A 24440-nucleotide genomic window follows, 5' to 3' on the forward strand; every position below is an offset into this window, starting at 1 on the left:
ATCATTGCATTGTTACATGTAATTCCTTGACTTTTGTGTATAGTTATTCCATAACTAAGAGACAATGGAAAATGTTTCCGATGTACCACTAATTTGTGGAATACTTCAAATTTAATATCTACTTTCGTTATTGCGATTTCTTTGTTATCCAAAATAACTATTTTGATGGAATCAATACGATTGCCGTCAGCAGAGCGATTAACTGCAACTACATTGCCTATCGTTCCATTGACAAGTCCCAAAGTTACGTCAATGTTTCGTCGAATCATCACTTTAGCGCCAATTTTAATTGCTATTACTCTTTCAATGCCAGCTGTTTCAGACACTTTATCATCTTTGTCTTCCAAAATTTTATGCACCATTTTTTCATTGCTGGAGCACAGTCGACATCATCTTCTGCTATCAGTAGAATTTTATCGCTGTCGATTTTATCGAGCATTGCTGTGTTCAAAACCTTGCACAAATAACACGTGGGCAATAAACAAATTGTATCAATCGGTAATTGATTCATATAAGTGCAAAGTTCATTCAATCTTTCGTCGCAACTACTTTCTTTAAAATTGATTTTTCTAGACTGAAGAACATTGATGTCAGAATCCGTTACTAAACCTATTCGTATTCTAGAAAGTATATCACGATATGTATTGTCGCATCTTTGTTGCATATTAATCAAAAGTTCGTCGTACTCGCACAATCTCCACAAATCACATCCACCCATGATACCTAAATACTTCTGAATCTCTGATCGAGACATTTTAACAAACGAAAATTGTCCTTTTACAAGAGGAAGCTGCAACCAGTCCCAAAACAGGAGAATGTGTTTTCTGCCAAAAAAACCATCATTTGTATCTGTCGTATCAAAGATTTCACATAATCGTAGATTGATAAACATAAATGTCACATTTGAAATCATGGATACTTCATCGATTATAAATAATTCGACATTCTTTAATTTGTCTCTCAAAGTTTTCAAGACCATGTCTGACAATTGCGTATATTTTGGTGTAGATTCATGACTAACGGGTAGTTGAAACATTCTATGGATTGTCAAGCCATCGATATTGAATGCTGCGATACCCGTGGGAGCAGATATGGCAGTCGTTTTTTCCAAATTTATTCTGATCCAATGTTTAATCGTTTCAATTAGAAAACTTTTCCCTGTACCACCCTCGCCACTTACGTACAGTCGCAGAATCTGATTCTTATCTTGTAAAACTTGGCATACTCCATCAAAGACTCTTTTCTGGTCTTCGTTCAATTGCGACATCATTTGCGATAAATCAATCGGGTCGTCAATCTTACCAAAATCTTCCAGATCTTTCATCGCGTCGTCAGCTTCTATCGGATTACAATCCAGTTCATCGTCATCGGATTTGTCTCTGTTTGCTGTTTTCAGATCATTTTCGCGCTTCTCGATTAATTCAGCAACGTTTCAAAAGCTTTCTGTATTTCTTCGAGCCTTTCGTGATATTTCATTACCTTCGTTAAAACAGACTCTGAATTCTTAAAGGCATCCGTGTAAGTCTCGAATGTACCTTTGAGTTCACTCAAATCTTTTCATGGTTTGAATAGAAGAAGCAGCGAGTAAAAGTATTTTTCGGGCTCAGTTTTTATATTAAATCGATAATGGTTAATTAAATAACCCTTTTTTCGTTTTTTTTTTTAAATAAACCCGATGCCAGTTTGTAACACTTGACTTCGTCATTATTTGGCATCTGTTTCATAATTTCCCAGAATCTGGCAAAATCGTACAAATTTAATGATTGTAATTCCTGAGGTCTATTTGGATAGTAATCATCGATGAGTGACGAACAGTAAATATTCGTAGAATTTTCATCGAGAGCTTTAATTTCATTAAATTTTTAATTTTTCTATTTCACACCTCATTAACATCGATCCATTTGACCATGGTATCATTATCCATACCGTACAAGGGATTCCCTAATAGTGTATCCGCAGCTTCTAAAGCACCGCATTCTCTGTTATTTAATGAACGCATTGCAAAATTCCACAGTTTCGATGCCAAGGACTTATTTGAATCTATCACTTCAAAGTCTGTATTGCATTTTTCCGACTTTGTCGTGTATTTTCTTAAATATAAGTTTAAAAACTCTGATTTTTCTCCAATAAATTATATGTCCATATTTCCCTCCCAGGCTAATTTGATAGCCGGATTATAATCGTTTATAAATCTTTCCGACTCCTTGCGAGGAACATCGTACAATCTGCTCTTACTGCGTAAATTTTTTCTACCGACTATCGAAGTGATAACGTCTCTTAAAACGAAATTCTCAGTAACCGGCCGAGGAAAATCGAACCGACACTTTCTGTATATATTAGTTTCCGTTTTTTTCGTACGCATGCAATACGAGTTATGTTTATGATTCTGATCACTTATTACCGTATCGTACAACGTTGGAGAAACATTTTCATCTGGAATTTCACACGTTACGTATTTTCGAATAAACGTAGCAACTTCTTCATCGGGCGATTTTCCTATTACTGGAGCATTTTTTATCCAAATCATACAATGCATGTGCTGAATACCTCTACTTTGATATTCCAATCGCCAGAAGTAATGAATAACCTTTCCTATTGGATTATCGGACGAACAAATAAAATCAATCATGGCTTTGAATTTTATGCACATGAATCTAGAAGTACTTACAGGATCGTATGCGACTAGTTCGCTGATGCCTAACTTCTCTTTATCGGGATTCATGTCTCGTAAATATTCACCCAAATCGGACCATTTCCATTCACTAGGACTCAAAGTCAAAAACCACGTCGCTGGACCGTAATGCAAAGTCATGCATTTTACATTATTGGACGGTTGTCGCCAAAATTGATCCGTATTTCTCAATTTTGCGAAAATACTCATTAAATTCGATTCTAATTCGTAACCTTTCAATTCGTTCAAGTATCTACCAGCAGTGTATCTCTCTCGTGGGTTAGTAACCATCATCGTATAATAGATACTACTTTTCAACTGTCGGTAGTTAGCATCATTGAGAAGGAAAAACAGATACTGCAGATTCAACCTGAATCTACTATGTTTCGACATCAATCGTGTTCTAATAAATAAATATTCCGGCAATGCAAAGTTTCTATCTTCTCGTTGTCCATTGACACCATCAGGATATAAATCAGGGAAACACATGACATCCAGATATTAATAACGATTATCCATTGGAAAATCTTCAATTTTCATCATTTGATAAAGCTTCAATGCAGATTCGTTATCGATTCTTTTCGCGTGTATTGGCTATATTGTATACTGATCGTTAATATCCGAATCTTCAGTGATTTGTGTGAGGAAAGCCTTACGTTTTAAAACGATTTGATCTATATTATTTTTGTTTTCCTGTACATTGTACAAATTCAATGCTGGTAATTTCTCAACCACCTCATTTATTTCGTCATTATCGCTTTCGTCATCGACAATCCGATATTCTGTTTCCTGCAACTTATCATTTAATAGATCATCAGATGACGCCGGAAGACGAATTTTCGAGTAATGAGGATTATTTTCTTTCAACCATTGTAAAGCCTTATACACTTTATTAATATCTACCAAATTTTCCCAAACCACTGTAAATTTCTTGGGTATACCTCGAACGAGAATGTGCAACTCGTGATTCAAATTTATAGGATCTTCCGGAGGACATACCTTATCCAATGTTTCTTGTAAAGGTAGAGGCAAATGAAATGTTCTGCCTTTTACTTTGCGGATCATTTGTCTATGCGGTATATGTTTGTTCGAAACATTGCCCATCAATTGCACTACTTGAAAGCTGCTAATTCTCTTGATTAACATTTTTTCGTAATCATTGAACTTTGACAAAACATCTGGTAATGGTTTTACCGCAAGATTATTCAAAATGCAAGTAGAAGGCAACACGCCTTTTTGAAATTTACCCAAACAAAGCTTACAAACGAATTCAGTATTATTACTGTGTTCTGTTACGTTTGCTATCAAATCTTTCCAAAAAGATCCGTCTATTGTTTTCCTCAGCTTCTCGAGCTTAGAAACGTCTCTTCTCAAGCATAATTTTTCGCAAGAGATGCAAGGGATACGTGGTAAATCCAACAATCGCTTTTTCATGACTTTAAATGCTTCGTAATTTTGCGAGAAAATCTTTTCCTTGTCCAAACAAACATCAGTTACATTTTTTGGATAAAATCTTGCTTTATTCTTAAAATCATTGGAAATTTTAACTAATTTATCCATATTGAAGAATCTCAAAGATGATAACAGTTGACAAAACTTATTATAATTGTCGATCAATTTGTAAACATTTCTTCGAATATTTCTCACGAAAGGAAAATGAGGTGATAAAGTGTTTATCGTTGCAATGTATGACTTGCAAAAATTCGGATTTGTATAGCATTCCGGAGGATGTCCTAATCTGCTACTCGTACGTGAAACGGAACAATTTTTTAGCTGCGCCATGAATTTAACATTCATTATCTTTTTCAAAGTACCTTCTTCAAACAGTTCCAAAAATTTTACAAACTTTTCCATGGAAGTATCATTTTGGTATGTGGCATTTGTTCTCATCACAATGCCACATTTTTAACTTTTTACCATTGTTATCTATTAACGGCAAAACATTTATTACTCCGTGAGGAGAGGATTGTCTCATTATAAGTGGTTGCTCAAACTTTTTCCTTTGCTCGTAAGCAGTTTCATAAAAGTACGCTTCGGAAGACGAATATGTTTGGATAAGCCACAAAGAGCTCTAAGTTGATCGCTTTTTAGATATTTCAAAGTCTTACATTCATTGAATCGCAATAACGCAGCTTCAGCAACGTTTTTCAAATATAAAAACACTTTTCTTGCTGCATTGAGGTACGATTTTTTTGCTATTACACACCACTTAAATATCTGTTCGGCTTCCAATCGAGCAGATACTGTTGATTTAATAATTTTTCTCGACATCTGTTGAATATAAAACTCTGAATATTTTGGAAACTTAAAACACTTTTGCCAAGATCGAACGGTATTAAATTTTTCCTTCATTCTCTTGAACATTTTCCATCTTTGTACGATAGACTTCTCGCTACGTTTTGCATTGCACCTCTTGTTGTACAATTTTTTCGAGTCGGGATATTTTTGTCTGAATTTTCGTTGGCGGTCTCTTTCACGGGCAGCATTTTTTAAATAATTTTTTTTTTTTGACGTACCTTTTATTTTCTACATCTTTTTGGTATTTGCCCCGCTTTCTTTTACGTATTCCCTCAAGATCTTTTTTATATATATCACGCATTTTTTGACGCTTTGTTTCAGGATCCTTTTAGTACTGATCACGCACCATCTGAAGTTTTGTTTCAGGATCTTTATGGTACTGATCACGCACCATCTGACATTTTGTTTCAGGATCCTTATGGTACTGATCACGCACCATCTGACGTTTTGTTTCAGGATCCTTATGGTACTGATCACGCACCATCTGACGTTTTGTTTCAGGATCCTTATGGTACTGATCACGCACCATCTGACGTTTTGTTTCAGGATCCTTATGGTACTGATCACGCATTATCTGACGTTTTGTTTCAGGATCCTTATGGTACTGATCACGCATTATCTGACGTTTTGTTTCAGGATCCTTATGGTACTGATCACGCATTATCTGATGTTTTGTTGCAGGATTCATAAAATATTTTTCTTTGTGAGAAAAAGCATCTTTTTCGATTCGTTTCGAACGCTGTTCCTCTGTTTCCACTACGTGCAAGTCTTTTTCTCAGTGCATCCCTCTCTCGTCTTTTCAATGTCTCCAACGGCAGTAGCGTTAATGGAGCAATTGAATTATAGAGGTACGGAAAATGAGTTATTGTTTGTTTTTCAAACATTGCGGACAAATGAGGTCTTAGCAACGATTGATTATACGTCACGATGCAAGGATTTACGCCAAACAGAATAGATGTAACAATCGCAATTGCCATAAGACCACAATTATAACCGTCACCTTGCGACTGAACTTTAGGAAAAACTATTGGATTGTTTTGACAATCATGAAAGGGAAATAATCTGTCCACAAAAATTCGAATTTCTCCATTCAAATTTTGTATATTTGCATTACGACTACCTTCATGAGAATCATATATAATAATAGATTTTGCATCGTAATGGCAAGCAACCCAATGTCCACCACCAAAATCACTGTGCAGTATTTGCAAATGCTTCTTCTTTGAATTATTTAGTGGAACAATCTGATCGGGAAATATTGTCAACCATACAGGTCGAGGTGCATAATTAGAATTGCTCTCGAGTAGCACATGGAAACTGTCTATCATCGTTTCCGTCAACCATTCTTTGGAAGCCAAAATATTCTTTTCCTTATTGCCATAATGGAACTTGTGACACTGATGATCCATTTTCAGTTGTTTGGGACAGTTTTAGTTATAGATATACGGCGTTTGGGGCGGCCTTCTAGTGATGCAAGTATCGAATAAGATTTTTCTAATTAGACGCCTAGGGCAGGCGAAAGGTCTGAGATATTGCAGACTAAAATGCTACAAAAGCGAATACTGTTAATTTGGATGTGTAATAGACCCAAAACAAAAATAAAAACCCTATAGATAAAACTTTATAACCCTAACATATTATGAATTGTTAAATAAATCGCAAAACATTATTGATACTATAATTATTTGGTGAATAACATTATTGATAATAATAAGAGAAATAATAGAAAATGGTATTGTGATTGTGATTGAAACAAACATTCTTTCTAAACAGAGTTCGATTATAGTATAAGTTTCTTGATTTAAAATGTGCTATATTTAAATCATTTAATTATTTTTTTCGTTCAAGTACAATTAACAGCAAAAACTGCATATACGTAGGTATGTATTTAACTCTACTGCCATTACTTGAAACAAATACATTATTCGATATTAACAAATTGGAACTCTGGAATTACGAGTACTTATTTTTCATTGTACAGACTAGGTTTAAATTTTTGAGGACCTTCTTTTGAACATGGCTTGACCTTTTCATTTTTATGATTTTTTAGAGATAGGGTGAGAGAGGACGAATGAGGGTAAGAGAAGACGAGATAGGCGAAAGAGGGTGAAAGAGGACGAAAGAGGGTGAAAGAGGACGAAAGAGGGTGAGAGAGAATGAAAGAAAGTGAGAGAGAACAAAGGAGAGTGAAAGAGGACGAAAGAGGGTGAGAAAGGTCGAAAGAAGGTGAGAGAGAATGAAAGAGAGTGAGAGAAGACAAAGGAGAGTGAAAGAGGACGAAAGAGGGTGAGAAAGAATGAAAGAGGGTTAGAGAGGACAAAAGAGAGTGAAAGAGGACGAAAGAGGGTGAGAGGGAATGAAAGAGGGTGAAAAAAGACGAAACAGGGTGAAAGAGGGTGAGAGGGAATGAAAGAGGGTGAGAGAGAATGAAAGAGGGTGAAAGAGGACGAAAGAGGGTGAAAGAGGGCGAAAGAGGGTGAAAGAGGACGAAAGAGGGTGAAAGAGGGCGAAAGAGGGTGAAAGAGGACGAAAGAGGGTGAAAGAGGGTGAGAGAAGACGAAAGAGGGTGAGGTAGGACGAAAGAGGGTGAAAGAGGACGAAAGAGGGTGAAAGAGGGCGAAAGAGAGTGGAAGAGGACGAAAGGGGGTGAGAGGGAATGAAAGAGGGTGAAAGAGGGTGAGAGAGAATGAAAGAGGGTGGAGAGAGGGACGAAAGAGGGTGAAAGAGGCGAAAGATGGTGAAAGAGGACGAAAGAGGGTGAAAGAGGACGAAAGAGGACGAAAGAGACGAAAGATGGTGAAAGAGGACGAAAGAGGGTGAAAGAGGACGAAAGAGGGTGAAAGAGGGTGAAAGAAGACAACAGAGGGTGAGAGAGAACGAAAAAACTGAAAAAATAGGACGAAAGAGGGTGAGTTAGGGCAAAAGAGGGGTGTGAGTTGGGGTGGGGGTGGGGGCGGGGGGACGGGATGTGGGAGGGAAAGGGGTGGGTGGAAGTTGAGGGAAGTGTGAGTGAAAGGTAAGAAGAGATTTATATATATATTATATATATATATATATATATATATATATTGTGACGTGACAAATTGAAATTGTCCGTCACAAGGGCTGAATGGCCCGATCGGGGGAGGGCACGGGACTTCTGCTCTCCCGAGACAGCGAGAGAGAGAGAGAGAGCGTGCGTGCGAAAAGCGCGGAACCGGACGCGATCCCGCTGCTACGCGTTTTCGTATATTTTTTGTTGTTAGAAGTTTGTTTTGAGAGTCAGGATTATTTCGGCGGCAGACAGGATGTGCGACGAGTCTCAGCCGAGAGAGAAACCCTGGAGGAAAGATAGGAAAGCATGGAAAGCAGGACGACGGGGACCCCCTTCGTCAGGGACACGCTCGGTAAGCCCAAGATCAAAAATTTTTTCACCGAATATCCGACAACGGAGTAGGTGCCACTGCCTCAAAATTTGTACCTTCCAGGAGCGAGCAGGGGATGGCCACTCGGGTGCAACAAGCACCCGAGTCCTCGCATACGGAGCGCCGGCAGGAGAGCTGCCGCCCCCGGGACATCCGGAATCCCGAAGGAGAGCAAGGAGCGGCTCTGCCGTGCGCTGCCGCGACGACCGCCTACGAGGGGCAACCCGCGGATCAGGACTCCGCGGGTAAGGATAATTACGCGCGCAGCCGCAAGGATCACCGAGGCCGCGCGCGCGGCCGACCTGATAGCGCCGCGAGTGGCCTATCTAAGTAATTGGGTCACCGACGTGTCTCCTGAGGGCCCCCGGTTCGGCACTGTCTAGCGAGCGCCCGAGGAGAGCAGAAGTCCCGAACGGAAGCGCAACTCAGAGAGAGCGAGAGAGGAGAGGACGCTAAGGAGCGTCATAGGACTGGTGAGACGACGTGGTCATCCTGCTGTCGCCGAATTAAGGTAGCAGGGTGGATGGGTTCCGAATCATTTATCGTTAATAGATTACGCTGGACTTAGTTGCCGGCCGTTTTAAAATTTGCGAGAGATTCGTTTATTGTCGAGTCGCGTTAGTAACGTAACGAGACCCTATTGGGAGAAATTACGACCCATCCACTCTCTCGCGTTTCCGCATATTCTCTCTCCCGCGTGGACAGTCTTTGCGCGTACCCTTGTCGCGCGAAAATTACCGTGATTTACGCGTTGCCGAATATTGTTCGAGACGAAAAATCAAAGAGCTCATAAACGCTTTCGGGCTTATTAAAGTATTGATGTGTAAAGTATGGATGTCGTAAAGTTTTGAGGTTGTAAAGGCTTAAAAGAAAAGGCGTGATTACGTAATTTTGTGTATGAAATTGATGTACGGCGCACGCGGTGCGCCCTTACGCCGGCCCCTTTGTTGTCGCGCATACCGCGCGGATCACGCGCCCGCGGCGTGGAGCAATATACCCGGTGGCGCATCGCCGATTTAATTAATCATTTTTTTTTGTTATTGGAGACACTACCTCGTTGCCGCGAATTTGTTAAATATTATTCATGACTCGGCACGGCGAACCACCGGTCATATTGCCTCACCAAACTCTCAATCGTGCATCCGTGCACGCCGCTATTTCTATATATTATATACTCATGTGTCTTATGAACACCATTTAAATATATGTTTTATTGACTTTAATTCCTCGGGTTATTTCTCGCCGCCACGCACCCGAACCCTTACCCGTACAGAGGCTAGCCGAGCGGGAAAGTTGCCGTCGCGATCTCTCTCTCTCTCCCCCGCGATTGACGCCCGCGAAAGGGCTGGGACAAAGAAGTCCGAGTAAATTAAGACTTAGCGTCCCGCGAATTTATTAATTGAGAGACGGTGCGGCCGCACCTGGCGCCCAACTAAATTGAGATTTTAGTTTTCTCTTTATTATTTTTTTTTTTTGTTGCAATTTTTTTTGTGATCGAACGGAGAGATCGCGCCGAAGGTAACCGATATTCCGCAGGAGACTTTTCTCCTTCCGCGACGAATGGATATTCGCTGCGAATTCCGCGCGATACGGTTATAATATATATATATATATATATATATATATAATCCTGATGACGTCAGCGGACGCGGACAGAGAAGAAGAAGAAGACGACGTTACTTCATTTTTCATTGAAAACGTCACTTTTTGACCGCTTGTATCTCCAGAACGGCTTGACCGATTTTATTCCTTCTTGGCTCAAATTACTCGTGGCGATGCCGCCTTTCAGGTTATATTACGTGCGTTTTATATTTTAGTAGTTTTACACCCCCAAAAATTGGACTTTGATGGTGCAAGATAAGGAGACTTGTAGTGTTTTTTAAGGTCTTTTAGGGTTTGAACATGGCCGGAGACACTACCGCGTCTCCTAATAAATAAATAATAGTAATAATCATTTTTACCTGCTGTAATTTTGTGCCTAATGATTTGTATAAATCTAAATGAGTTTCTTTTGTTATACCTTCGCGAGTAATAAAATTGTCAATAGTAACCCGTTCTATTTCTCCTGCTCTTCTTCTATTAAAAACTTGCATTGATGTAAGTGTAACTTTTGCAAGTTCTAGCCATGTTTTGTATTTAAATTTCTCCTGAAGTTTTGTATATAATAATTTTCTTTCGTTATTTAGATATGAGTGTAATTTTTTTATATCTTCCATAGATGGAAGCATAACTTACTTCTGTCTTTTATTTTGTGTCATATTTTCTTCTACTGTTTTGTTTATAGATATACCATAATCTTCTTGTAATAATTTTAAAAAGTTTTCTGTAGCATTTTGCTTTTCTATATCATTAGCTTTTATGCATTCAGTTATTAACAAATTACCAATTTGTTTTAAATATGTCCCAATATTTGACGCAACTGATGGTGCACCATATTTTTTATTAATATCATCAAAATGAGCTACTTTATTTACTGCTTTCAGACAATCATCATATATGGAAGGATTATATATATCAGAAAACTCTGTTATGTTAGAGTTATATTCTTTCACTGCGATAAGAAACCTTCCTAATAATCGAAGTTTAGCATCTTGTTGGTGTTGATGATTGTACTTGATACATAATTTGTTCACAAATGTTATTAATAATTTATCATATTTAATACTTTGTGTAACATCATCTTCCCTCAAAACTGGGAATAAAAATTTTCTTACTGTCTCACTTGCACATTCATGAATTCTGCCCATCTCAGCACGTCCTAAAACTTGTACATTTTTGCCTTTGGATTCTCCTACACATTCTTTAAAATGATGCCTGATATTATTTTTAGTAAACCATCCTTTACACTTTGCGCAACTTATAAAATCTTGTACTGTTTTGCAACTATTTTTGGCAGGCCTTCGACAAACAATTAATTCTCCCGTATTTAAGGAAGGATCCGTATTGTGTATGAAATTCCCTTTCTTTCTAATAGACTCTGTAATTTGTTTTCTTTCTAAATTACCTGCAATGAGAATATTAAATAATGTATATATAATGTAAATAATGTATATGTAACGTAAATAATGTATATATAATGTAAATATATTAATAAAAATTATAACATATTAATATTATATTAAAAAAATATTTATATTTATTAATATTTATAAAAAAATATACTATAAACTTAAATAATTATACAGAATTGAAAAATATGATCACCTTTTGGTAATAATACAAATTTCTTTACTTCAGGTTCCAATTTATGCACGTTTTCTAAATGACGTGCAATTTTACTCTGAAACTTTTTGCAATAGTAGCAAAAATTTTTTTTTTTGATGTCTTTTAGGTTGAGAAAACATATAAATTGTCTTCTCTACAACCAAATGTATTGATAGAAGAAAGATCTATCAGTGATTCTGAAGAATTTTTATCATTAGTTGCAGAAACGTTATTGCGGAAGCTTTTATGTTCCGTAATTTCTTTTTTAATTGTAATTTCCGATGCTGAAGGTAGATATTCCGAAGTACTTGATGTGTTTGCACAAGCAATGTTGTCATTAATATTTTCATCATCACAGGAAATCATATTATTATCACTATTATTATAATTTATAGAAGCTTTGGCGTTAGTGAGATCATTTAAGATACTAGAATTATAATCATCGTTAAAAGGAAATATCATGACATCTTTGAGAACAATACCCGTTTCAGACACATTGAAATTGTCATTATCACTGGAAAATGTCAGATTATTATTATGATAATTATTACTGTTCATAAAATTAATATTAATATCAGTATTTACATGACAGTTATTGTCATCATCACAAGAAAATATCACATTATTATCAAACTCACAGTTATTCTTAGAATTATTAGCATTAATGTTATTATTATTGCACAAAAGTGATATATCAATATTAGAATCATTATCATTCGTAGAATTATTGATACTGATATTACTATCTACCGTTTTACAACCATTACTATTATCACAAGAAGATATCACATTATTAAAATCAATATCATTTGCAGAATTGTTAGCATTAATAGTACTATCTACTACATTATGATTTCTATTATTACAGGAAAATGTAATGTTAAGTTTAGTAGCCTTTACTCTATTCTGCTCATTGCTAGACTCACTAAAAATTATCATAGCATTATCACAACCAACAATTTTGTTAGAATTATTAGTGACGCAACCTTCATCATTTATTGCATTGTGATCATTTTCATTAGAACATGATATATCAATATTAGGATCATTATCATTCGTAGAATTATTGATATCACTATGTACTATTTTGCAACCATTACTGTTATCATAAGAAAGTATCACATTATCAAAATCAGTATCATTTGCAGAATTGTTAGCAGTAATAGTACTATCTACTACAATATGATTTCTGTCATTACAGGAAAATGTAATGTTAAGTTTAGTAGCCTTTACTCTATTCTGCTCATTATTAGACTCACTAGAAATTATCATAGTATTATCACAACCAACAACTTTGTTAGAATTATTAGTGACGCAACCTTCATCATTTATTGCATTGTGATCATGTTCATTAGAACATGATATATCAATATTAGGATCATTATCATTCGTAGAATTATTGATATCACTATGTACTGTTTTGCAACCATTATTGTTCTCATAAGAAAGTATCACATTATCAAAATCAGTATCATTTGCAGAATTGTTAGCATTAATAGTACTATCTACTACATTATGATTTCTGTCATTACAGGAAAATGTAATGTTAAGTTTAGTAGCCTTTACTTTATTCTGCTCATTATTTGACTCACTAGAAATTATCATAGCATTATCACAACCAACAATTTTGTTAGAATTATTAGTGACGCAACCTTCATTATTTATTGCATTGTGATCATGTTCATTAGAACATGATATATCAATATTAGGATCATTATCATTCGTAGAATTATTGATATCACTATGTACTGTTTTGCAACCATTATTGTTCTCATAAAAAAGTATCACATTATCAAAATCAGTATCATTTGCAGAATTGTTAGCATTAATAGTACTATCTACTACATTATAATTTCTGTCATTACAGGAAAATGTAATGTTAAGTTTAGTAGCCTTTACTCTATTCTGCTCATTATTAGACTCACTAGAAATTATCATAGCATTATCACAACCAACATTTTTCTTAGAATTATTAGTCACACAATTTTCATCATTTATTGCAGTGTGATCATGTTCATTAGAAAATGTAACGTGCTTATCAAAATCAGTACTATTCGCAGAATTATTGTCATTAATGATATTATCTACAATGCTATCATTTCCATTATTATCGGCATTATTATTTGTAAAATTATCAATATTACCAATAATTATAGTTTTAAATCCGTTATTAGAATCAACGTGTTTTATAAGATAATTGACGTTACTTTGATCATTTGCATTGTGGCCTTGTCCATTATCAAGAAAAGATACTACATTATTGTCAAAATCAATAGCATTACTTAAATTGTTAGTATTAGTATTCTTTTTAGTATAATTCATATTGATAATGCAGGCATCTTGTGGTATTTCTGTAGTTTCTACAAAAAAAGTATAATTACTGTAAAAAATAGAAATGCAATATATTGCATGTAGTTTTAGAATTATAATACTGTAATACTTACTATTGTTATTATTGACAATTAATTTTATGTTTTCCAGAGCAATACGTGGATTATTTGTATTTAAACTTTTAGCAATTGCAAGAAGATCATTTTTATTTTCTGTAACAATAAATATAGTAATTTCAATTATTTATATATAAATAACCAGAAATTAACGCGTTGATGCAAGAATTTAACTGAAAAGAAAATTAAAAAGCAGTGCTGAGTAAAAACTTTAGATTTTTACGACTTAAGTTAATATTAATCTGTTAAAAATCGAATAAAAAGGTTACGTGCTGTTGTGCTCAATATTAACAATATTATTGCAATGAAAACATTTTATATTATTTTAAATAAATATAGAATGGTGATACTTACTATTCTGTGCAATTGTACGTATAATACATGTTTTTTTACGATTCCTAACTAGACATTTTACGCGTCTTCTCTTGTGTTTTATATTTACATGATATTTATGATAATTACAAAAAAATAATATATATCGTGACATTTTTCACTTAATGTGATGCAATCGCGTACAAACGAAACGAAACGATTTTCATTAAATGTAAACCGAAATCTTATATATATTACGCAATATCTTATGCAATATTGCTAATAAATATGGAAGGTGCCGGTCCCGCCAAATTATAAGTTTGTTCGCATAGCAGGCTCCCCCCCAACATACTTCTCGCTCCAATGCGATCCTATTGGATTATTTGGATATAAAGATGCCTTTATATGATAGCATCAAACGTGTCGGCGCAAAAACTCATTGCGCAAATGTTAAATAAAATAGATTTCAGCTTCTTGCTGCTAATAATAAGATGAATCATACGAATAAGTCGAGATCAAATGAATATTAGCACATATTAGTACTAAAAATTAATATAATATTAATTATAATCATTATATTTATTATATTTATTAATATTATTAGCCACAAGAAGCTATTTTCTATCTTATGTGACATCTGCGCAAACGTAGATGCTTGACGCTTGATGCTACCATGTAAAGGCACCTTTATGGCTCTTGCACACCAGCGCGATGACGCGACACGCGATGCGCGATATCCAATGAGCGTGCAGCTTTTCCGCACGTCATATCCGTCGCACTATAGAGTTCGACATCGCAAAAAAGTTGACCAAGTTTGAAGATTTGTAGCGCGCGACGAGCGATTTACTGCGATTTTATCTATAAATGCGATGTCGTTATAAACAAAGAGGATCTCTTTGGTTATAAATAAACATGCAACGACATCGATCCGAGAGTGATATTGTCATTAAATTATAGAATTGCAATAAATGGTAAATATGCAATAAATTAGGTTAGGTTTCGTAATCGCGCATCGCGTTTATATGAATAGATAGAAAATCCTATTCTTGCGATTCGTCGCAGATCGCGTGTCGCGTCATCGCGCTGGTGTTACTGAGACAGAGGGTGCGTTCCGTTATGCACTGCAAGTACTGGCACTATGACGTCATGCAAGTGTACTGTTGACAGCGTTCCTTTTTAATTTTGTGCACTTTGAAGCTACTGCAAAATAGTAAAACGGAACGCACTACAGTACGCTTTCAGCAGACTTTTAACTAACCTTTTTCGCTAATAATCATCGAGTGAAAAATTGGTGAAATGGATAATACCATTATTGCATTAATTACATATAATTTAATCGAGAATATATATGATTCGAGTGAGTCATCAAGTGAAAGCGATTTGGAAATGGAATTAATAAATGAAATGAGACGACAAATTAAAATACCTAGAATAAAATGTAAAAATTACGTTAAAAATATTGTATCATTATATTCAGATATGGAATTTAAAAGTTAGTTCCATCGTACACATGGAGGTAGCCATCTTGATTACTGCGAGTGCTTTACCTCGCCGGTTGCAGTAATCGCAACAGGAAATAACGTCACAGAGAGAGAGATTGCGGTGGAACGAGTTAAACAGTATTTAGATCATGTGCCGACTGAAAATACAATGGGCACTAATCAACCTTACGCGTGGCCTAGTCAAAGTGTTGTGGAATTTAAAGAAGTTGTTTTTATGTACAAGTAATATTTTCAAATTTTTTGATAAAGATAATGCACGATTGTAACATTTGGTAAAAAAAATTTTTGTAATTATATTCGCAGGAACCATTTAGTGCCATCGTTGAAAGAGATAACATTCGTTATTTGACCAGCGGAAAAAATAGGCGTCGTTGGTCGCACCGGTGCTGGAAAAAGTTCGTTACTATCTTCGTTGTTTAGACTGACAGAGATCAGTTCTGGGAGTATATTAATCGACAACGTGAATATTCAAACGTTACAACTGAACACATTAAGGTATTCATAAACTTGCAAAAAATAATCATTGTATGTTAACACCCAGTGAAAACTACCTAGTCAAAGTAATGTCAAAATGTTATCAATTTGATGAACGGTATGATGTCAAAAAGAGAGATCATAATGATGGCAATTTGACTGCAAAACGTCCCATACTTTGATGATGATTTTGACTGTCATTTTGATGTCTGTTTGATGTCAAAGGGTTTTTCGGTTAAAGATAATAATACAGTTGTAATGGATAATATATTTGTTTATACTTTGAATGTTTTTAGCTACGATGCATGATATGTTACACTACTATGTTACATTCTGTGATGTCTTCTGTCATTCAATAGAAGAGCTTGTTTTATATATAAAACAAACTTTTCTTTTGGATAACAAAAGACGTCACAGAGTAACATAGTGTAACATATAGCGCATTGTGGCTGAAAAACATCCAAAATATAAACAATTACATTATCCATTACTCTCTACAAAAATAAATACAAAATTAAAACTGAATTACATTGAATATGTTGAAAGCAGCAGTTTTTAATCGAATATATGTATTTTAAATTTATTTGCTCGGTCATAAAATGCAATTATAATTAAATAACTTTTAAATAAAAAATTCAATAGTTACAAATGTTTATCAATATTTTTTATTCATATGAGCATTATATATATTATATATATCTATATAGATATCTATATAGATTTTTTAGATACTCTTATTATCTATTATACTAGTCATAAAAGAAACATTACAAAACCTTGTCACATATGAGATGTACGCAAATTAACTATAGCACAATTAGTCGTATAACAAAAAAGTAATTAAAAGTAACTCATAAACTGACTGAAAAATCGTAGTATCATCAAAAATCATGTAAACTTCGCATAAAAGAAACGTTATATGTTAAACAAATATTGAAAGACATTTTATCTGTTAAATTTCCATATTGGAAACATCAATAACATAACAAAAATTCATCAATCTCGTAATAAAAACTAAACATTGCACATATAATAAATAATAATGTTTTCATTATTCAACTCTGCCAAGAATAGAAAATATATAAACGAACGTAAATAATAACTCAAAAATAATAAGAAAAACTAAAAAATAATGTACTTAGGTACTATATATGTACTTTACTTATAATATACTTCAGGCATCAGAGGGGTCGTAGACCTTATAAACTGTTCGTATAGTTCAGATTCGGGTTACAGTAATGACGATAGCTAACAAAAAGAAGCATGGCTATTGCGGTACGAAAAAGCAAAAGTTGAAAAGTACACTCTACAATGGCACAACGATGTCGAACGGTATACATAATACAATCGTACAGCCAGAGATGGTTCTATTAGGCATCAGAATTTTGCGACTCATTAACTTTCCTTCCATTTGCAGTTTGAAACCAACGCTTGATCTTTGCTTCAGCTTCAATAAGAAAGCTATCAGGAAAACGTAATTTAACTGCACCTATACACAAAAACAATTGCAATAAATTAATATTATTAACAAAAGAAACACTGATATATATTTCATATATTATAAGTATTAAAAAAATAACTTAATATAATTAGAATGAAAATTATGAGATTTACGTAATAAATTTAAAAAATCGAGATACTTGCCAAATACAACTTCACATAGTTGTGTTTCAGAAAATTTTATCTTATCGCCTTCTGATCCACTTCAACTTATTAATTTGGCAAGATCATTTGAGATCAATTTGGACAAAATGTTCCCTGTGACACTGCGTTCTGAGGGAGTAGAAGATGTACCAAAACTGCCACATTTAGAATAAAGCAGATCTCGCTGTTAAGGCATGAAATGTGATTATCATAATTGTCTAGTAAATTTTTAACATGCATTATACATATATTATAATAACATGATATAAGACATACCACAGATTCATAATTGATGCGATTAGCTGCTAAAACCGTCTCCATTTTCTGAAAGTCCTTTTTTGTTTTTAATGGAATAGATGGAATTTTAGAAGATATCATGGATTTAGCATGATCTGGGTTGACAGACCGAACAATGATTGCCTGGTTAATCAGTACTGAATCTAATTTTTTGCTAATTTCCAGAAGTACTGTGCTGCTTAGCTTATATTCACTGTGACAATGTTTGCAGTCATCACCTAAAAAAATAAAGTCTATTAAACATCTGCAAAGAATGTCAAAACCATAACTATCTAAACCGTAAACGCAGATAAATACCTTTATTCTTAAAATTGTAGGAGTAACTTTGATTAGCCTTTGTATTCGGCAAAGAAAAATGTTCTTCATTTGTACCAGAACTTGAATCAGCAGAAGTCTGTACCAACGAACATGAAGATCCTTTATCAGGATTGTTTATCCGCATTGAGTGTAATGAAAGAGAGTCTTGAGCATCATCACTTGTAAAATCAGGTGGAGAGAGAATTGTAGAAGTTTTACTCGAGAGTCTTTGAGCAATTAACGCGTGTTCTAATTCGTCATGTCCAACAATGTTCGCCTCGATATGATTTCTGATTTTTCTCAGATCTCGGATAGTTTCATCGTTAATATGCGAGAAATTAACCCGTTCCGTAGGCGCTGCGATTAATAAAAAATTAACGATTAACGTATGTCTAAATTATAATATATATCCCCTACACTTGGTAATATGCTTACCTATCATCGTCCTTCTTGACAATTTTGCTACTTATTAACAGTTATTAAGGATGACACATAACAAACCAATAATACAGAAAGACAGCTCATTTTAAACTCTACTTGATCGGAAAGCGTGCGTGTTTATATATGATCTAATATCTATGTTTGACTTCTTAATGTCCTATTTGTCCTATTATTATTTATTGTTCGCTAATATATCCAAAATATCAAAATACGACTCGCTAAATAACTCAGTATCTTTGTTTAAATTTAGTCCATTTTTTTGTTCCTTGATATGTAGCATCTCAGAAATGAGTCTTTTATAATAATTATTTTCTTTGTCCATGATCTTAACATTGTCCCAATTAAAAGTATGATGTTCATTTCTTATGTGTTCAGAAATTACTGAATGTTTCGTTGAGTCCAACCTAATATTATTTTTATGTTCTTTTATTCGCGTCTGCAATTGCCTCTTTGTTTGGCCTACATAAGATGCATTACAATTATTGCAACTGATCTTATAAACCACATTCGAATTGCATGGATGTTTAGTTTTATCTTTCTGTGCTTTAATAATATTATCCAGTTTGTTGAGACATCTATACCCTACAATACAATTTTTATTTTTTACCGAAGAAACAATCATTTCTGAGATCCTATCAATATACGGAATGACAAAGAATTTTTTATCAACCGAGTCATTTCCTATACTTTTTGTTCTTTCTATGTTGGCCTGTCTCTCTATAATGCTCCCCTTAGATATGATGTGTTCTATCCGATGATTAATTTTGTTAAAAATCAGATCAAGAGGGTAACCATTGCTTATGAGTATATTAATAATTAACTCTAAATTTTTATTAAAAAATAGTGGATGTGATAGCAATAGACATCTGTCTACAAGGTTATATATTATTCCAATATATAGAATAATTTTAATTTGCGTTAGTTTTAATATCTAATGACTGTAGTTTTATAATTTATACATGTAATAAATGGTAGTTGACTGAACATCTCGAATATTCAGCTCGATAAGTTGGCCTTAGATTTATCACTTTGTTTTCTGTTTGGTATGATCCATTTCCTGCTGTTTTTCGTGCTTCTTAATATTACTTTGAGATTGATTATCGCGAATCTTTTGCAGTTGTCTTTGCTTTCGCTCACTATCTTGGCTGGAATTGTTTTGAAACTTCTGGACTCTAAATTCGATATTTTTATGAACAGATTCTTTTCTGGTCACTTTCTCCATCTCTTTATCTTGCACTTGATTCAGATGGATACTATCTTTAACTGCCTTCAAGGCATCAGAGTTGATTTCAGGCAAAGTTTCGCTGCCGTTATCACTACTACTTTCACTAAGTTTTCTAATTTTACTTTTGCGATAAACTTTTTCTTTTCGAGTTGGTAAAGTGTTTTCCTTGTCTTCACTATCTTCATCAGAATCATCAATGTATCGCTTTGGTGGCTTCCTCCTTCGTGGGGCGTTATCTGCTTCTGTTTCAAGGGATGTGTTATCTTCAGCTTTCTTCAAACCTCTGACTGCATCATCGTATTCACCTACAATTATCAGTTTAAAAATAATAAGTTTTATTTTTATTGCACAAAAATTTATTTAATCAAAAATTGATAATATATGCATATATAAAGAAATTGACATATTAGATTTAATAAACTGACGGTATAAGTGAAGAACGGATCCTTTATGAAGAGGCTAATGAATATTAGGCTCAATACAATTTTTTACAGCTCTTTTTAAGTGTACAAGTCTTGATCCTTTTTCGGGCCAGTTTTCTGGAGGCCAGAACATATCAGTAATTTTATCGTCAAGTTTGTTAATCCATTTAACAGGAACCACTGCAACTTTTTCTTCTTCCTCTTGTTTGTCTCTCGCGAAAGCCACCACAGCATACTGAAAAAACCAAGATTTATAAAACTTAAAAAATGACCTAAAATTATATATACAATATTAAAAAGTAATGGACTAATGTCAAAGTGCTATAATATTATAATAAGTAATATAGACAACTTTTATTCGGCATCAAGTATTTTAAAAATATTTGCAGTAACACTTGTAAATGTATGCTTGATTTAATTAAAATTCGTCCTATTTTAATAAATTGATTGTTAAGAAAAGGAAGTCATATATTCTCATACAAGACAATAAACACACAATGCTGATACTTTTACAAAAACATATATAAATACACACTTATTCACAAATGCATATATTGCTATAAATTTGCCACACTACTAAATATAATAAAATAAATACAGTAAATTCTAGGTAAAAATGCTACTTTTTGTTTCCACAACCGATTTCTCAGAGAAACCTTAACCACAAGTGTAAATTTGAAAGTTTAAATTATATCACCACAAAGAATAAACTAAACTAATAACCAATGTCGACTATAAGATAGTAAAAAACAATAATCATGCAGCATATTACGGTACAAATCCATCTTCAGTTTTAAAGCAATGATCAGGAACATCACATCTCAATGTAAATTTATTGCTGGTAAGCACCTTATAGTGCTGCCCTGGAACAGTTTCATTAGGATCAACATGATTTTCGCTTAGTTCTATACCCTCAATAACATGTTTCGGCTCTGACAAGTGTCCATTGGTTTCAGCATCCCTTCTTGCTAATTGTTGCAAAGGATGATATCCCGATCGTAATGATTGCTTGATTGTTTTTAAATAGTTTTCATATGGAAAAGCACTAAATGAATCTAAGGATCCATGCTCTTCGCATTCATCAACTAAATGAGTAAGTCCATGAACATTAAACACAACAAAGTCACGGCTAAAAACATTACTACTACATTGTACAAATAAATTTAAAAATATTCTAGCAACATTTCTCATTGCAATATTCTGCACGAGTAAAGGAGAGGCTAAAATGTAAATGCTACAGTGGAGGAGCAAGAAAGTGTGATATATTTTCGTAGGAGTATGATCTTTCATTATTTTAACATCATCATATAGTAAAAATCTTCTAAACTCTGTAGCCTTAAGATGAGCAACCGTTTTGAATCGATAAGGCTTTCGGTTAAATTCTCTAGGAATAAACTGCCCAATCCATGCTAAAGTATTTTTAAAAGCTTCTATGTTTTCATCTCTCAATTTGCTTCGGTTTCTTATTTCTAAGAATCGCATCAAAAATCTCTTCATCACACCAACGCATACAAGATGAAGATATTCAAGCCTGAATTGAGATACCATTCGAATATTGAGTCGTTCTTCTAATGGTGATAATCCTTGATGGTGTTCAGGATTTCTTCTGTCAATAAAAGATTGATCTGTACGTTTCTGTCTATTGTTCAAATAAACCATTCTGTGATGGTACCATTTACCTTCAATTTCACATTTTTCACATGAAAATAATCCATTATGACCAATGGTACACTTCACAAAAGATCTCGCTGCAGCATCACAAATAAAGTTATATATAGATACATCATAAATATGACCATTAAAATTAAAACCGTTTGTATAAAGGTCCTCTATTTCGTTAATAAATTCCTCAAAAAATTGTTCTAATGTTGAAGGCTTTAATTCTGTACCAAAATAAACACTAATAATAAAAGGTTCACAAATCTTATTGTCAGCCAATGATCCTAAAATGGGCAAAAAATGCAAATTTCCACTATTATCCAGAGGTAATCCGTCTATGCTGATATTCAATCGTATTCGCCATGAGAATTTAAATATTTTTCAGTTAAAAAAGAATTAAGACTTTTTTTTATTCCTTTGTACCACACATGTCCATTATCAATCTCAATCACTGGCGTAGTCTTAGGTGTATTCAGCAAGGTTGTATATGACTTAGGAAGATTTGGATGCACTGTGTGTAAAATACTCAACAAACTGTTTACTTTTCTTTTTGAGACATAAGAAGCCCATTCTGTTAGAGCCATACGTAAATAGACATCTACGTCAAATTCTTCATCAGATTCATTGTCAGTTATATCTTCTCGTATACTTTCTGCAGACAAATCCATATTATCTGACCAATCTGTATTATTATCACCTGAAATATCGTTTTTATATTGACTGTCATTTTCTATTTGCTCTTGTTCCAATTGTTCTTGTTCCTGCACTTCAACATCCGTATTTGATTCTACTGAATCTAAAATCTCTTTTTCATGTACATTTAAATGTTGAGATGCGTTACATGAATCACTTGATCCTTTATATTCTTCATATAATTGCAATCTGTTACGTCTCGTTCGCAGTCGCGGCGTGTTATTCGCGAGTGTATGGTTCGTGTTGCACGTACTCGAACTATTGCGCGAGACAACGTCGTATTACGGAAATTTTTCCGGGGATACCCACGATAAAGGGTTTTCCGACAAAGGTTGCACGATGCGGAGGGGGGGGGGAGAATGTATTACTCTTAAGGTAGCAATTACGACATGGAACCTATCTGTAATTCTACAATTATGATTGTGGTCCCGTCTTCTATCCTCGCCGGAACGCTATCTGGGCTACGCGAGTAGTCTTCGTATATAGACTCGCAAAGTTCGCATAGGTCACCCGCTCGTGAGAGGGTGAGGCGGTTGCTACAAGTTCCGCAAACTATCCCAACTAGTAATCCACCTATGGTTAGGCTATGTTTCCGGATCCGTGTCCAGAACAATTTAGAAGTTCGAGGTACCGCGGCGAAGCATGAAAGGCAAAGAGCGGCTTTAGTTTCAAAATGAATGTACCCGATACCGACTTGACAGTAATACGGAGGTTCGAGAGGTATTAAAAGATTAACCCCTGGAAGAGGGATTATACCTCTTTTGGTTATATAGGCGCGTCGCGATTACTTGGACGCGTCGGTACGAGACGGGAATTCAAATAATTGTGAGAGAGGATTTATGGTTAACACTAAATATATTTTAAGAACAATCTTTTCAATATCGGTACAGAGATATATAAAGTTCGTGCGGATTAACAAATGTGCGACTGTACGCGGCGACTGTCGGTAGCGGAATCTTCTAGCATATGTAACGCTCTTCCTATCGTTCCTTAAAAATTCACCTTCGATAGGCTTCGAAAATGTTCTATCCGTTTATTTCTTTTCTGTTACGTCTCGATGTTTTTCGTCTTTCGTCTCGTCTGTTATATTTTATTTATGTTTATTAGTCAGTGTTCGTATGTATGTATGTCCGTATTTATATACGTGTTTTCGCTATTAATTTCAGGGAAGTATGTGACGATGTAATCGCCACAGTACTCCCCCGCCAGTGCTATACCGATAGCACGATACGTTTGCGTGATGCGCTGTTTGACAAAAGTTTTTTTTTTATGGCAGACCGAGACGCATGTTACCATTTGCTCGCCGTTATAAATTCGAGCGCCAAGTCGAGAATAAATATGACGTGACAAAAAAATAAATAATAAATAAATAATAATAAATAACAATAATGTAATAAATAAATGCTAATAAATACCGATAACCTAACCTATACGTGAAGAATTTCGCTGT

The 24440-nt window shown here is 34.5% G+C and overlaps 1 protein-coding gene and 1 pseudogene across 1 annotated transcript; both read right to left on the bottom strand.

The window, feature by feature from the left end:
• Window positions 1-777: 777 nt before the first annotated feature.
• Window positions 778-14680, bottom strand: LOC146722785 (uncharacterized). The gene is given in 7 exon segments (XM_085483866.1): window positions 778-849; window positions 10335-10985; window positions 11088-11377; window positions 11578-11703; window positions 11706-13937; window positions 14022-14120; window positions 14379-14680. Coding segments are annotated over 7 exon segments (3603 nt in total). The 5' UTR covers window positions 14512-14680.
• Window positions 14681-17682: 3002 nt separating this feature from the next.
• LOC114928928 (uncharacterized) lies at window positions 17683-23381 on the bottom strand (annotated as a pseudogene).
• Window positions 23382-24440: the final 1059 nt, after the last annotated feature.

The sequence above is a fragment of the Nylanderia fulva genome, unplaced genomic scaffold, assembly GCF_048542155.1.
Source record: "Nylanderia fulva isolate GAGA-0341 unplaced genomic scaffold, ASM4854215v1 Scaffold272, whole genome shotgun sequence".
Classification (NCBI taxonomy): domain Eukaryota; kingdom Metazoa; phylum Arthropoda; class Insecta; order Hymenoptera; family Formicidae; genus Nylanderia; species Nylanderia fulva.